This window comes from Mesoplodon mirus (assembly GCF_964341445.2).
Source record: "Mesoplodon mirus genome assembly, chromosome: 17".
Classification (NCBI taxonomy): Eukaryota; Metazoa; Chordata; class Mammalia; order Artiodactyla; family Ziphiidae; genus Mesoplodon; species Mesoplodon mirus.
Window position 1 is genome coordinate 4,898,702 of NC_138993.1, and position 17,092 is coordinate 4,915,793.

Consider the following 17,092-nt stretch of genomic DNA (forward strand, 5'->3'; position numbering starts at 1 on the left):
TTTTGTTGTAAAATAGATAGCTAGTGGGAAGCAGCCGCATAGCACAAGGAGATCAGCTCGGTGCTTTGTGTCTACCTAGAGGGAAGGGATAGGGAAGGTGGGAGGGAGACGCAAGAGGGAGGGGTTATGGGGATGTATGTATATGTATAGCTGATTCACTTTGTTATAAAGCAGAAGCTAACACACCATTGTAAAGCAATTATACTCCAATAAAGATGTTAAAAAAAATAAAATGTATTTTGTAAGACCCATCTATTATCCAAGAAATCTTCTGAGCCTTTTTAAGACAAGTCTTTTGTCTCTGAACCAGTGAGTTCTAATTTTCCAAATGAATGATGCTTGGACCTTGAAAGATAGGACGATCAGTTGATTTTCAACTTAGATTCTTGAAATTTTAAGTGAAATGAAAACTTGATATTCTGTTTATTGATGGGGCACTGAATAAGGTCATAAAAAAAAATTTCTCAACTCAGGTCCAGATAGCCATATAATCAATCAAACAGGGTTAACAGACATGAAATTTGTCTGTCATGCATTTCCAAGTTGTGCCTTACTGTCTAAACATAACTAGGTCTCCATAAATCACTGCAATGTCTTTCCCAACTCTCACTTCAATACTTTTTCTGTCTGAATACTCCTGATATTTGATTAGGTTCTTCCTCATGTTGCTCTGGCCTTAAAGTCTAGGGCAGTTGAAGATATTTTAGAAGCTGGAGCAAGAAACAGGATTTGAGAACAGAAAAATCTGGATGCAGATAATGAGGATCTGAGTTATGGGGTTGAGATTCAGTTTGAATGTCTAATCACATGGTCACAAGCTTGTTTATGCCTGTTTTCATGTACAGAATCAAGTTCTGGAAGGGTACAATCTTTGTCTTACTTGATTTAAAAAAAAGTTTATCTTCATTTTTTTCTGCTTCTCAAGATCTCAAATGAAAATTTTCATTGAAAAAAGATTATTTTGTGTAATTATTCTTCATCATGTTTTTCAATTAGTCATAGTATTTCTGCCTCATTGCTTTGGCTATCATTACAGTGACATTTTCTTGGAGACAAAATTCTCATTATATACTTTCTGGGTTTTTTTTTTTTCTATAACAATTTAATTTCTGAACTCACCCAAACTTCAGCTATTTTTGCTTAGGATTGAGTCTACATGCCAAGGGTCTAATGTATTTTTTTTCTTTTTTTTAACATCTTTATTGGAGTATAATTGCTTTACAATGGTGTGTTAGTTTCTGCTTTATAACGTAGTGAATTAGATATACATTTACATGTCCCGATGTCCCCTCCCTCTCGTGCCTCCCTCCCACCCTCCCTATCCCACACCTCTAGGTGGTCACAAAGCACCAAGCTGATCTCCCTGTGCTATGCGGCTGCTTCCCATTAGCTATCTATTTAACATTTGGTAGTGTATATATGTCCATGCCACTCTCTTACTTCGTCCCAGCTTACCCTTCCCATTCCCCGTGTCCTCAAATCCATTCTCTACGTCTGCGTCTTTATTCCTGTCCTGCCCCTAGGTTCTTCATAACCAATTTTTTTTTTAGATTCCGTATATATGTGTTAACATACAGTATTTGTTTTTCTCTTTCTGATTTACTTCACTCTGTATGACATACTCTAGGTCCATGCACCTCACTACAAATAACTCAATTTCGTATCTTTTTATGTCTGAGTAATATTCCATTGTATATATGTGCCACATCTTCTCATCCATTCATCTGTCAATGGACACTTGGGTTGCTTCCATGTCCTGGCTATTGTAAATAGAGCCTCAGTGAACATTGTGGTACATGATTCTTTTTGAATTATGGTTTTCTCAGGGTATATGCCCAGGAGTGGGGTTGCTGGGTCATATGGTAGTTCTATTTTTAGCTTTTTAAGGAACCTCCATACTGTTCTCCATAGTGGCTGTATCAATTTACATTCCCACCAACAGTGCAAGAGGGTTCCCTTTTCTCCACACCCTCTCCAGCATTTATTGTTTGTAAATTTTTTGATGATGGCCATTCTGACTGGTGTGAGGTGATACCTCATTGTAGTTTTGATTTTCATTTCTCTAATGATTAGCAATGTCAATTGAGCATTCTTTCATGTGTTTGTTGGCAATCTGTATATCTTCTTGCAGAAATGTCTCTAGGTCTTCTGCCCATTTTTGGATTGGGTTGTTTGTTTTTTTGATATTGAGCTGCATAAGCTGCTTGTAAATTTTGGAGATTAATCCTTTGTCAGTTGCTTCATTTGCAAATATTTTCTCCCATTCTGAGGGTTGTCTTTTTGTCTTGTATCATTATATATTTTCTACCCTAGAAGATCCTAATTGGTTCTTATTTGAAATTGTCCTCCTGCCAATACACCAAGACAAAGGGCAAATCCGATGGAGTTGATTGATACTCAGAGTTTCCAACTAGAGCCTCACACATAAGAGGACAGATCCATGTTTCCTCCTAGCTTAGAAAATTTGCCCTGCTGGAGTTAAAATGCCAATGTCTCCTGAAAACCAAAATAAAACCAAACATATACTTTGTTAATCTGCTTCTACAGGGAAAAATACAAAAATGGAAATAGAGATGTGAACTTACTTTAATGACCGAAAGTTATGGGTTTCTCTTAGTAGTTTACTTAAGCCTGGTGTAAAATCATAAATTGGCTTCATTTTAATGTCACATTCCTGTTCATTTGTTGACCTTATTTTCTAAGGCTATTGGATGGCTTTCATTTCTCTGAGTTTTTAAAGTTGTTATCCATCTGTACGCCTTTACATATGCAAAAATACTTTCTGCCTAAAATACCCTTAGTACTTGTTCTCTGGTCAAAGTGTGACTCCTTCATCAAGTTCAACCTCCTCTGTGAAGCTTCGTTTTTCATCCAGGGACTCTTCTCTCCCATGCCTTCCTCTAATCTAGGCACAGTGGATCATCCACAGAACACCCACACTACTCAACTCCGTGTCGTCTGCTTTTCCACTTAGAGTAGTCTAGCATCTTCCTCTTCCACCAAGCTCTCTGTGGAGTGCTTGAGGGCAAGGATCATGTTTTATTCATTTTTATAGCCTCATTATGCACTTCAGTACCTTATTTAATCTAGATGCTTATAAATATTGAATGAATTTTGAGTTTTCTTACTTTCTACATTTAATTTACTTCACATTTCTTTAAGTTTCAATCCTTTTCTTATTCTTTTTTACATTAATGATCTCAAACTGGAGGTAAGTTGACCTTTAGACACTTAGGAAACCACTTTGGTTTTCAGATCTGTATGACAGAACTAATGACACAAACCTACTTTAAAAGCCTGTAGTAAAAATAAATGCCTTACTCTCTTCAGAGGAAAATGGTAAATAAATAAAAATAGAGGTTCACTTTGGAAAAACATTTGGCAATTTCCTATGAAGTTAGAGATACCTTATGATCAAGCAATGCTCTAGGTATCACCCAGAAGAACAGAAAACATATTCACAAAAATATTTATGGCAGCTTTTTTCATAGTAGCATAAAACTGAGGGGGAAAAACCAAATTTCCATCAAGAGGAGAACGTATAAATAAATTGTGGTATATTCATATAGTAGAATACTACTTAGCAATAAAAAATAAAATAAACTACTGGTACAAGCAACAACATGATTGAATCTTAAAAACACTAAGCTGAAAAAAAAGAGCCAGACAAAAAGTGTACATACTGTACAGTACCATTTACATGAAATTTAAGAATAGGCAAAACTAATCTATGGTTATAGAAATCAGAATGTTGGATTGTTCTAGTTGGGGAGGGGAACATCTGGGACAAAGCACAGGGAATTGTTAATGGGAATGGCAATATTCTGGATCTTGATTGGGGATATTGGTTCCAAGGCTATGTATTTACATTAGTCAAAAATCATCCAAACGGGATTTCCCTGGTGGCACAGTACTTAAAGAATCCTGCCAATGCAGGGGATACTGGTTCGAGCCTGGTCCAGGAAGATCCCACATGCCACGGAGCAACTAAGCCTGTGCGCCATGACTACTGAGCCTGCACTCTAGAGCCCATGAGCCACAACTACTGAGCCCGTGTGCTGCAACTACTGAAGCCCGCATGCCTAGCGCCTGTGCTCTGCAACAAGAGAAGCTGCCACAATGAAAAGTCCGAGCACCACAACGAAGAGTAATCCCCACTCGCCGCAACTACAGAAAACCCGTGTGCAGCAATGAAGACTCAACACAGCCAAAAATAAATTAATTTTAAAAAATGTACAATATTGTTTCACTAATTGAAACTGTAGCATACTAATGTTAAGATGTTCACAATAGGGTAAACTGGGTGCCAAGTATATGGGAATTCTCTGTACCATTTTTCTAAAAATATTTTTTTGCTAAATCTAAAACTACCCTTTAAAAACTATTAATATTTATTAATATTAATTAAAAATAAATTATTTAGAAAATATTTATTAAAAAGTATAGTGATGAATAAACAATCACCTCCCATGTATTCAATAACCAGCTTAAAATTAGTCAAAATAGTTAAAGCCTCCTGTATACCCCTTTCTTTACAGTCCCCTACCAGACAAGACCACGTTTCTAAATTTGATTTTCATCCCCTTGTATTTCTTGACTACTTTCACTACATATACATATATACCTAAGCAGTATATAGTAGTTTTGCATGTTTCAAAATTATACGTGTATAAATTGTCCTATTATGTATGTTCCACATCTCCCTCTTTTTGCTTCATCACATTTGCGGGCTCAGTCTTGACCTACGGGCATATAATATTTCACCGTATGAATACCCCACAATGGGTTTATGCTCTTATTGGTGGACGTTTCCAACTTTTTGCTTCTATTCCTAGTGCTGTTGTGGATATCCTTGTCTACATAGCAAAGTTCCCATAAGATAAGCAGTTAGGACCGAAATGCTGGAATTTGGTATTTGCATATTTTCGGTTTCACTATATTTTGCCAAATTGCTTCGCAAAGTGGTTGTAACAGGGGTACGTACCTACCAGCAGGTGCGTAGTGTTTTGACGCATTGAGGGCAAAAACGTTTGAAAGACATATAAACCGTACAACATGCTTTCTTCACCATAATTTTGCTCTTGTGCCCACGTAACCATTCCCACAAACTGCAGTTCGGAGCACAGAAAAGAACTCAGACGACATAGGACGAGACTGCTCCGATACCCGAGGACGCAGGCACACGCCCACTTCCCGCGTGGCGTCTGACGCAAGGGATAACGTCAGCACGCTCGCGACGTCTGCGCCTGGTTGACGCCCTTGAAGGCCCCTTTCCGGGCTGTCTGGCAAGATCCAAGTGTCAGCTTGTGTCGGTCAGTTACCTCTTTTTCGCAAGAAAGGAAAATATCCTCACAGGTTCTTCTGGTTCTCAGGGACGACACTCTTACCCAGGAAAGTGTGGCTGTCGGCCGGCGTTTTCTCAGGCAGCGCCGCGGGCAGCCCGCAGGCCCTTGTAAGGCGCGCGCGCGGCGCCGCCTCCTTCTTTTCGGCCGGAACCGCCATCTTCCAGGTACCGTACGCGCGTGGCTCCCGGAGCCTCTTGACCCTCCCCCTGTCCCTCAGGCGTGAGTTCCAACCCTGTGGCCGCTGAAACCGTGCATTGGAGCCCTAGGAAGATCATTTAGCCAGCCTGGGGCCCGCTGGCCTGGGCGGTGGAGCTGTGTCCGTCCAGACTCGGCGCGGCGGGCGCGGGGCCGGGGACCAGGCTGCGATGCCGTGGGTTTGCGGGGGAACAGGCTCTGGAAAAACGAGGCCGAGGCAGCGGGGTGAGGCGACTCTGGTCCATCGGGAAAGGAATTCGTCCTTCCAGCGCCCCCACGGCTTCAGCTCGTCTCTCCTGGGCTTTCTCGGATCGGCTCTGGCGCCGCGTGGCCGCTTGCTTTTCCAACGCCTTCAGTGTGTCATCTTAACCCCTGTTGTAGGACCTAAACTGCAATGCTCTGGGGTAGGGGCTTCGGGGCAGTAGGAGCGGGTTTAGAACCAGGCGCCGGTTTTAATCTCCCTTGAGACCTGGGTGTGTGTGTGTGTGTGTGTGTGAGCAAGTCGGGGGTCGTGGTCGGAGAACTGCAGAGGTGCCCCTGAGTCGCCCTGGATGAAGAAGCCCAGCCTATTCGTCGTTGACGTGGGAGATTTCCGGTTCTCTTAATTCTGGCCCGGGACCGCAGTTGGAGAAAAGGAAAATACTTTGTTTGCCACGGGTATTGTTTCGTCCATGCCAGGGCAGCAAGTGTTAAGCGAAGGGATTGCTGAATAGCTGTGTCTGATTTAGGCGTTTAGGGGGAACGTTAACTGAATAACCTCTTAGTCTTAGTTTTGCATCTTTGTGTCTAGTTTGTAGCAGCCAGCTGCCAGAGTTGCGGAAACAGCGTGTTGCGCCCCCGTAATGGGTCCCATTTTTGGTAGTATTATAAACTCTAAATCGTCATTGCTTGGGACGTTAAGTATTGTTTTTAAAAACTCACTCGATTATATGTGTATTGGGTCCTGATGGATTTCGAACTCGGAAAAATGGGTCTGGTGGAAGGAGCGTGGGCTCTGGAGTCAGAAAGGACTTCCAGGGCTTCCCTGGCGGTGCAGTGGTTGAGAACCCGCCTGCCAGTGCAGGCGACACGGGTTGGAGCCCTGGTCGGGGAAGAGCCCACATGCCGTGGAGCAAGCAAGCCCGTGCGCCACAACTACTGAGCCTGCCCTCTAGAGCCCACGGGCCACAACTACTGAGCCCGTGTGCCACAACTACTGAGCCTGCGCTCTAGAGCCCACGAGCCGCAACTACTGAAGCCCGCGCACCTAGAGCCCGTGCTCCGCAACGAGAAAAGCCCCCACTCGCAATTAGAGAAAGCCGGTGCACGACAACGAAGACCCAATGCGGCCAAAAATTAAAAAAATAAATGTGTTAAAAAAAAACGAAAGGACTTATATTACTGATTCTGTCACTTTGTGTCTCCATGAAGTGAGTTGATCTGCAGAGCATGTCTCCTTGTTTATGAACTTAAGGAGAGTTTATATGAACTTAATGCAAATGTAGCCATGAGAATTAAAGCAGTACTTGTACTTGATAGATTCTTCTCACCATTTAAAGTGAAGTGTGCATTCGTTGTAACAGTGGTTTGGCTTTGATGGGTTAGCTGAAACATTCTTCGGTCTCCTTGCCACACAAGTTATATGAAAAAGGTACTTAGGAGTCACTTTTCTTGAAGGTTAAAATGTAATAAATGGAGAGGTTGACTTACATTTGAACACTGTCGACAACCTAAGCTGGTCTTTGGTGTATTTTGCCTTGTGGTAGTCAGCAGTGGTAGTTCTGCCCTTGGATCATCTGAGGCAGTTAAAACCATTATTTTAGCCTTTTGGGAAACAAAGTGAAAGGTTCACCTCAGTAGCCTATACGTGAATTCTTAGGCAATGATAAAGTACTGTTCATTAGTAGGTGCTTTGCATGTGCTAGGAATTGCTCAATGTTTTGTAGACATTATCCTAGTTGATTATAAAAGTAATAAGACTGTTTTACATATGAGGATCAGGGTTTAAATGTTGGTCTCCCAGGTAAGTGGCAAAACCTATGTCAAAATCAGGTCAGTGATTATAAAGCCTTCTTCCTCACATTTTCTGGTAAACAACTGAGTAATTAGATATATGAAGTGAGTTAGAGATTTTTGACAGTTAATAGGTGCGGTATTAGAGATATCCGTAGGTTGATAAGAAAAGGGGTTTAATCCATTATGTATAAGTGCAAGACGGAGGTTTGTCATGCTTTGCAACAATAAACTGCCTTCTAGTTGGTAATTCCAGTGTTCTTGGCAGTCTAAGGTGGGTTCTACAGACGTAGCGTGGCAGAAGTCCTGTTGTGTTGTTACATTCTAATGGGAAAATACTGGTTTGGGTTCTAAAATCCAGTTCTGCTTCTTAGGAGTTTTAGGCAGTTTTGGCAGAAATCTTGATAAAATTACTGTTTCTTAACCGTTACAAGAGCTATTGATTCGTGAGCCAGCTTTTTAGATAGTTGCCTAATTCTCGTGTTCCTACTGAACTTAGTGCATTTGTAATTACACATTTTTTGGTTAAAGGGGCAAATGTCAATTTTGCAGTTGTATTTGACTGTTTGATACTTTCTGGTTTCAGTAATTCGCCAAAATGACCAACACAAAGGGAAAGAGGAGGGGCACCCGCTACATGTTCTCTAGGCCTTTTAGAAAACATGGTGAGTAGATCCACCCTCCTTGGGAGCAAGCGTGGCATACATTTGTGTTTTATTACCTACGTGTTGTTGTGCATATAATGTGTTCTTAATAAATGACATTAATTAATCAGCATCTACCTAACTTATTTGTAATAAATAAAAAGCATGAATTTTATATAGTGGTTCTTAACTTGTCGACTAGCAAGATTTTAAAGTACACGTAACTGCCAAAAAGTAGTGTGTGTTGAAAGCTAGTAAGGTTATATATTTCTCTTACTCTTGACTTTTTAATCTTGATATTAACTGTATTGGGGTTTTTTTGTGTTTTTTTTGCAGGAGTTGTTCCTTTGGCCACATACATGCGAATCTACAAGAAAGGTGATATTGTAGATATCAAGGTAAATTATAAAATTGGGGAAATAACTACAGAGTAACATTAGAAGTTAGAAAAGTTGTGTTTAATATTAAAATCTGAATAGGGTGTATTGCATCTTTTTATCTTCGTAATCGGGGGAAAATCCATTTCCTGAAAAAGAGCTCGTGAGAGTATAGAGTAGCTATTTTATGTTATATTTTAATTTTTGTAATAAATTTATTATTTTTTTTTGGCTGTATTGTGTCTTTGTTGTCGAGCCTTCCTTGCAGTGCGCGGGCTTCTTATTGCAGTGGCTTCTCTTGTTGCAGAGCTTGGGCTCTAGGCAGGCGGGCTTCAGTAGTTGTGACTCACGGGCTCTATAGCATAGGCTTAGTAGTTGTGGCGCACGGGCTTAGTTGCTCTGTGGCATGTGGGATCTTCCTGGACAAGGGCTCGAACCCGTGTCCCCTGCATTGTCAGGCGGATTCGTAACCACTGCGCCACCAGGGAAGTCCCTAGAATGGCTATTTTAATTTTACTTTAATAAACAAGAGTTTTAAAAGTGCTATTCTTGAGTCCAAGAATTTTCTCATTACTTGTTTTTAACAGCTAGTGGAAAAATTAAGGAGGGGAATCTTGTGAATTTGTATTTAAACGTGTCCTGGTACTCTAGAGCTTAATGATGATTGTCTTTTTGATTGCTTAAAGCAACATGAAAATGACATTTCACCGGCTCTGAAAGCTCTTGAGTTGCCATCTAAAAAAAAATCTTGGAATATTTTAGTTACTTTGGATTTAAATGGAGAGGGAAATTGCTGGCATAACATTTATCTCCTTTCTTAACAGGGAATGGGCACTGTTCAAAAAGGAATGCCCCACAAATGTTACCATGGCAAAACTGGGAGAGTCTACAATGTTACCCAGCATGCTGTTGGCATCATTGTAAACAAACAAGTTAAGTAAGTAATGTCATAGTTCTTTGTGCCTACTTAGTATTCCCTCACACCCCCCTTTCACTTTGCCAGTTGGACTTATGTCTTTATTGGTCATTCAAGTGGGGCAAAGGAAATACCCTTTTAAAACTCAAGCAAACTGAGTGTTTGTCTTGTAACCTGTCAGAGGAAACATTGTAATAAACTTACTGGAAAGTCTTGTGGGGTTTGTTAGCTAAGCCATTCTGGTTTTCACAGTGTAAAAAGTTTAATAAGTTGTATATTTTATTAGCGGTCTGGTTTTGCTTAAATTATTTGGTATTTCAGAGTCTGTCACCTCATCAGAAGAGAGCTTAAAAGTGGGGATGTTTGCCTCAAGGCCCCATTCAGTAAGATTTAATAAACGATTATAAATTTGCCATCACCTTGTTGATTTATCCTATCTGTGGGTAAAAAAATATTCATGGTTTAATTAATAAATGAAACTGTTGAAAGAATTCTCTGAATTTTAGCTGTGTTTTTGATGCACTTAAGTTTCTTCTTTCTCCAGGGGCAAGATTCTTGCCAAGAGAATTAATGTGCGTATCGAGCATATTAAGCACTCTAAGAGCCGGGATAGCTTCCTGAAACGGGTGAAGGAAAATGATCAGAAAAAGAAGGAAGCCAAAGAGAAAGGTACTTGGGTTCAACTGAAACGCCAGGTGAGTGCTTGGCAGGGTTTCTTGGTATTACATACGTTATTAGTTCTGGGAGCACTTTGAAGTTGAGGTACAGTACTTTTCATAATTATTCCCTCGCCTTTTTTTTAATAGCCTGCTCCACCCAGAGAAGCACACTTCGTGAGAACCAATGGAAAGGAGCCTGAACTGTTGGAGCCCATTCCTTATGAATTCATGGCATGATGGGTGTAAAGAAAATAAAAGACCTGGACTGTATAAATGATTCTCTTAATTGAGTAGAAGTGTGTGACCCCCTTACCCAAACAAATATTTAAAGCACATTTTAATTGTGTCTGAATTCAGTGGGTGACATCTTTTTACTTTTCAAATTTAGTGGGTTTTCTTCCTGAAAGATGTGAGGTAGTGTGTTGTGCAGTATACTCCATTGGTTAATAAACTGCTAGATATTACTTACAAAATATTTGTCCTAGTTTGAAAATAGTCTCTAAATTCCTATGAACAAAGGATTTAAAATGAATGGAAGTTATCTGTTATATTATAATTAAGCTCAGGAAAAGTTGATGCTCATAATTGCACCATAAATTAAGTAGCTGTGTTTTGAGGATCAGGAACTTAACTTTGAAGCCTACTATTTAAAAATACATGGTTTAAAGCCCCTTCCTGGTCCTGTGTGAGTTACATGTTAGTTCTGAGTTGTTCAGCTCTTTCGTGCAGCAGGGCTCAGAAAAGTGTTGAAAACTAGAATACCTTTTTAAGTTAAACTGGGTAAGTATTTATATAGTATCTAATATGTGGCATTCTAAGCAGTTTACATAATGTACTCATAAAAAACTTGGAATAAGTTTTATTTTGCTCATTTTACATGAAAGGAAGCTGAAGCACAAGTAACTTGCCCTAGGGTACAGGTGCATAGTGTTGGGCAAAGATTCAAACCCAGGTAATCTGGCTGCATAATCGGATTTTAGTCATCAGTTCTATATTGCTTCATATTAATAGGAATATTTTAAAGCTACTTTGTCTAGTTGGAACACATTTTAGGTTTTGTTACTTTCTGGATTTTTTTTTTTTTTTTTTTGTGGTACGCGGGCCTCTCACTGTTGTGGCCTCTCCCGTTGCGGAGCACAGGCTCCGGACGCGCAGGCTCAGTGGCCATGGCTCACGGGCCCAGCCACTCCGCGGCATGTGGGATCTTCCCGGACCGGGGCACGGACCCGTGTCCCCTGCTTCGGCAGGCGGACTCTTAACCACTGCGCCACCAGGGAAGCCCTTCTTGGATATTTTTAATAGGATGTGGTAAACATCCAGTAGGGAATTGATCACATCCCCCTGCCTTCAGTATTCTGTGATGATACCTGTAGCAAGCTTATTTAAAATGAAAACCTTGACTACTCACTTGGTGTTCTGTCCCCACTATTAGACTTGAGGACAAGAACCTGTTTACAATTTTAGTAAACGCTGTGGATAGGTTAAAACCTAATGTTAGTGGCCTTCAGTTTCATCTAGTGAAGTGTGATGGTAATAGGGCTTGGAATCCAGCAAACCTTGGCTTTGAATCTTGGATTCCTAGCCTAACTCAGTAAATGGTGGTTATTAATTGCCCTTAAAGATTCACATCTAGTGGTAGAGGGTTATGTTTAAACATGACTGTGTTGGTCAATAGAAATTGTTGACCAGCACCACCACAGAAAACAAGGAAAACCTTATAAATTGCATCAGTTGGCATTCGTGTTCTGTTTTTCCATCTTAAGTTACCACTTATGCACCAGGTTGAAGTCGCTTTGCATATTTTAAAATTCTATTTCATGAATATCTTTCATAGCCGTTTCTTCATTCCTGCCCCTTTAGGCACATTTTGATTTCTCCTGTAAACTATTAAAGCAGCTTCAAGGCATGTTTATTGAGCCTCCTGCTGTATTGCATATTGCTTAACCTGTGTGTCTCTATTTATAACTCATGGTTTAGTTTTTCTCTTTATTTCTGTTTTCCTATGTGATGGGTTTAGCTATTAGGAGAATTGTGTTCATGGAACTGCTCTTTATTGCCCCAGTTTTGCACACGCACTTGCCTTTGCCTGAAATACCTACACTGTGCTTTGTTCGTTTGATGGAATTCCTGCTTGTCGTTCACTCACCTTGAGTCATAGGTGAACCATCCCTAATTAAAGCATTTTAAGGAGAGGAATGAAAGTGTTTGGAATCAGAGATTACTTCTGGTTTGGGTTGGTGGAATAAATTCCCCCATATTTTTGTGTGTTTGCTTCTCACAGTGTTTATAATTTTTAAAAACTTCTGCCTTCCTCACTAGACCCGAGGTTAGGGACTGTGCCTCTTATTTTGTACTTCTAGTGCCTGGCACATAATATACACTCAGTAAATGCTCTTTAATGAGAAAAGCACTGCTTTTTTTTTTTTTTTTTTAAGAGACATTTTCTACTTTATGTTCAGTTTTATTTTCCTATGTACTTTATAAAACTGGTGTTTCTGAATTTTGAGGGCTAACCAACCATTTTGCTCAGGAGTAATTGGGGTTATTAAATCCTTCATGTGGAAAAATCAAGAGACCTCAAACATTCCTTTGTTCATTCTCCAGCCAGTCATGTTAACCTTGCTTTCTGTTGCTGCTTCTGTAAAATGAGGGTATCATCTGCAAGTAGGGATTGGACTGAATGATTTCTAGAGGTCCCTTGCGTGCTTTGAGTCTGATTCCATGTTTAACTATGACTAAGTGAAAGGAAGTATAATTGTGACTTGTCAAAAAGGAAATGGTGGTGTAAGATAGTTCAGGAGGGCTGGTGAGGCTGGACATTGGGAAAAGGAAAGGCTGCAAACAAGACTGGCTAAGGGGAGTTATTCTTAGGGCAGGTAGTCAGAAAGTGAACGCTTCCATCTAGTGTATGGTGCAGCAGTTTTCTAAAATACTATCAATGGCAATACTATGTGAATATGCATAAAGCTTTTTTGGATTTTTAAAGATGGGTTTTCTCACATGCACAATACTGAGTTTAAAATGTGTTTTCCAGATTCTTGGTTCATTTTGATTGCTTTCCTAAAGGGTTGTACCAGTTAGCACTCCATGAGTGAGTGAAAATGCTTGTCTTGGCACTCTCTTCAGCATTGATTATTATAATTTAGTCTTTGCTAATCTGGTGGGAGAAAATGTTGCGTTATTGAATTTGGCTTTCCTTAGCTTCTGGAACACTTAACCTGGTTTCCTTTTACCTCCACTGCAGTCTTTGCTGGACCTTACTCTTTCTGACCTCCAAATACTGAAGTGCCTTTATTCGTACATTCAAAGCCCTGTATCATCTGCCCTCTGCCTACTTTTCTGACCTAATCGTCTGCCACTTCCAGCCCCAAAGTCAGATTCAGTAAGTTATGAGATATTTGGAGGTCAAACACCATTAAGGAAGTTACAATCTAGGAGGAACAGTACAATCGGAAATCCTATTTAAACCAAGGCAAAATAAGGCTTCAGGGAGTGTAAAAGGACAGTAAAGGGGAAAGTTGATGTTTACAGGGCTCTTGTTTTCACTGATTTTTCATGGTTTGTCTTGTTTGCTTGACCCTTTCCACGTACTGCTTCCTTGGCTTCAGCTTACAGACTAGTGAAAGCCAGCAAATGAAGCAAGCAGCTTTTTCGTTTGTCTTCCTCATTCTTTTGTAGCTTAAATTCCCAGTTTCCCACTGCAAATATGGCTTCCGCCTACACCACTCTAAGGAAACTACTACTAGAGGTTACCAAACACCTGCTAATTAAATTTAGAGACTTTTTCCAATTTGGCTTTATCTCCCTGGTATTTGTCAGAGCCAACACCTTTTTCTTCTGCCATCACACTTTAGCCAGGTTCCTCTGCCTGTCTGACTCCTCCGTCCCCCTTATTCTGGATTTTCCTTGATGTTCCACATCTGTCACTCCTAAGTTCTTTCTGGGTGATCTAAGCCAGTGGTTCTTCAAGTATAGTTTCCCAGCTTGCAGCATCAGCATCTGGGAACTTTTTACAAATGCAGACCTACTGAATCAGAAATTCCGGGGAGGGGGCGCGGGCAGCACTTAACAACAAGCTCTCTGGGTGGTGGAGATGCATGCTCCAATTTGAGAACCACTAAATTTATGTCTAGCCATCTCTAATACACTCGAGACTCAATTTCAGAGCTCACTTTCTCTGGAGCTCTAGATGTGTATTTCCAACTCCCTCTTGGACACCTCCATTTGGTGCAACTATTACACAGATGAGCTTGGAAGGTTTTATTAGCGGAGCGATGAATTAAATTGAAACCCTTGAGATTTGACTAATGTGTGTTTGCTGATAAGATTACGTGCCTGCCTTGAAATGTAGGTCCTTTAATGAGTAACCATCACAAAATGTGAATTTATAAATTAATCCCTTACTGTACAATTCCCCTTTCTCACACTTACCAATGAGAATGAAGAAAAATATTCTAACTATAAAACTTTTCATCCTGTTCTTAAGTTAATAAGAGGTATGGTTGGGAATGAGGCTGCGTGGCTTCTTGAACTTTCTCTTCTGATCTAGCCAGGTATCTCTTAAGGCCTGTTCATGTTCAGTTGAACCCGATCCGAAGGGCTGAATAAACTACATCACACTGAAATTTGCTTCTGAACATTGTGGCCAAAAAGCCCCCCAGTTTCCTGTATCTTCTGTACTCCCATCAGGGTAGATTGGCATTTTTCTCTGCACTAGGATGGGAAAGATTCTAAATATAAACACTGGCTAACATTTAGCAGTAAGCGTCGCTAAAATATAAGAAGTTAACGTTTATCTTACTTTTTGAGCACAAGAGAATTTTAAGCTGGATTTGATGTGAGGTATGAGTGTTTATAGCATATTCATCCCAGCCCCACTTAAAGGAAAAAACTGGTATTGTTCAAGCAAGAAACCTTCATAGAATCTTAGACAAATTGCTTGGTTATAAGTAACAGTGAGGCAGCGTCTGCAGCTGTTACCGCTGAGGTGGAGAAAGTATGCAGAGGCGTGAATCAGCAGTCCAAGGTTCTGTACTGTGGTTCCTTTTCAATAGCAAAGGTGAGTGGCGAGGAGCAGCTGGTGGGCCGTCTCTCAAAGGCCCTAATGGGGAGGGCACAGGATCCTCTCAGAACTTTCCTAGCAAGAGTGCAAGTTGTGGAAATCATTTGGATTGGAAAGAAAATGCCGCGGGGTACTCTTTGCAGTCTACAGAATGAGATGATGGCTTAGCCCAAGTGAAGATGTGATTGGATTTTTGCTCCTGAGAAGGAACAGTTCAGATTAATTGCTTATGGCAGGTGAGTAAGTGAACAGTGTGAAGACCCTTGAGAGCAGAGACCATCTCCTGTCCTTCAGATGCTCCTAGCTCTGGCACTTGCATGTACTAGGGGCTGCCTCAAGAACAGTTCAGTGGCGTTCCGTAGCCTACAGATGATGCCTTACTGAGGCGTTCGTTGCCATCCACAGTTGCTGTCCAACCTTTGGGTCATCTACTACGAGACTGCTTGCCATATGCTTCCTGCTTTCCTGCCTTTGCTCGTGCTCTTCCCTCAACTACATGAGACATCTCTCTACCCTTGTGTTTCCATCTATCAGATATGCTCAGGGACCAGTCGTTTCTCCTTGCAGCTTTTCCTGATTACCCACCCCCCACTTCAGATTTCTAACAAGTTTCAGGTGTACAGCATTATAAATCAGCATCTTGTGTACACTACAAAGCGATCACCAAAGGTACAGTTACCATCCATCAGCATTCATTTGACTCCCTTCACCCTTTTCACCTACTTCCCAACCTTCTTCCCCTCTGGTAACTACCAGTCTTGTTCTCTGCATCCATGAGTTTGTTTTTGTTTTGTTCTATAAGGTTCCATATATGAGTGAAATTATTTGGAATTTGTCTTTCTCTGACTTATTTCACTTAGCGTTACGCACTTGAGGTCCATCCATGTCACAAATGGCAAGATTTCAATTTTTTTTTTACAGCTGAGTAGTATTATACGTCACATCTTCATCAGTGGACACTTCCATATCTTGGCTTTGTAAATAATGCTACAATGAATATAAGGGTGCCTATGTCTTTTCAAATTAGTGTTTTTGTTTTCTTTAGATAAATACCCAGAAGCCAAGTAGCTGGGTCATACGGTAGTTCTACTGTTTTTTGAGGAACCTCCATACTGTTTCCATAGTGGCTGCATCAATTTACATTCCCGCCAGTGCACAGGAGTTCCTTTTTCTCCACATCCTTACCAACATTTATTTCTTATCTTTTTGATAATAGCCATTCTAACAGGTGTGAGGTGATATCGCATTGTGATTGGTTTGCATTTCCCTGATGATTACTGATGTTGAACATCTTTTCATGTGTCTGTTGGCCATCTGAATGTCTTCAGGAAAATGTTTATTCAGATCCCCTGCCCATTTTTTAATCGGATTTTTTGTTGTTGTATGAGTTCTTTATACATTTGGATATTAGCCCCGTACTGGATATATGATTAGCAAATATCTCCTCCCATTCAGTGGGTTGCCTTTTTGTGTGTGTGTGTTTTGTTTTGTTTTTTTTTTTTTTTTTTTTTTTTTTGCTGTACGCGGGCCTCTCACTGTTGTGGCCTCTCCCGTTGCGGAGCACAGGCTCCGGACGCACAGGCTCAGCGGCCATGGCTCACGGGCCCAGCCGCTCCGCGGCATGTGGGATCCTCCCAGACCGGGGCACGAACCCGTATCCCCTGCACCGGCAGGCGGACTCTCAACCACTGCGCCACCAGGGAGGCCCTGTGTGTGTTTTTAAGTATAGCTGATTTACAATATTAAGTGTACAGCATAGTGATTCAATATTTTTATAGTTTATACTCCATTAAACGTTATTACAGGGACTTCCCTGGTGGTCCAGTGGTTAAGACTCCACGCTCCCACTGCAGGGGGCTCAGGTTCGATCCCTGGTCAGGGAACTAAGATCCCACATGCTGC

At 40.8% G+C, this 17,092-nt stretch overlaps 1 protein-coding gene across 2 annotated transcripts; it reads left to right on the top strand.

Moving 5' to 3' along the window:
- The first annotated feature begins 5,299 nt into the window (after positions 1–5,299).
- Positions 5,300–10,402, top strand: RPL21 (ribosomal protein L21). 2 transcript variants are annotated; one of them, XM_082602028.1, is made up of 6 exons: positions 5,300–5,509; positions 8,119–8,197; positions 8,513–8,574; positions 9,378–9,490; positions 10,014–10,164; positions 10,276–10,402. In XM_082602028.1, exons 2-6 carry the CDS (start codon positions 8,131–8,133, stop codon positions 10,363–10,365), a joined length of 483 nt encoding a protein of 160 aa, XP_082458154.1. In that variant the 5' UTR covers positions 5,300–5,509; positions 8,119–8,130; the 3' UTR covers positions 10,366–10,402. The 2 variants fall into 2 exon arrangements, with proteins under 2 accessions (XP_082458154.1, XP_082458155.1); XM_082602029.1 differs by lacking the exon at positions 5,300–5,509 and adding an exon at positions 5,522–5,564.
- The last annotated feature ends 6,690 nt before the right edge of the window (positions 10,403–17,092 follow it).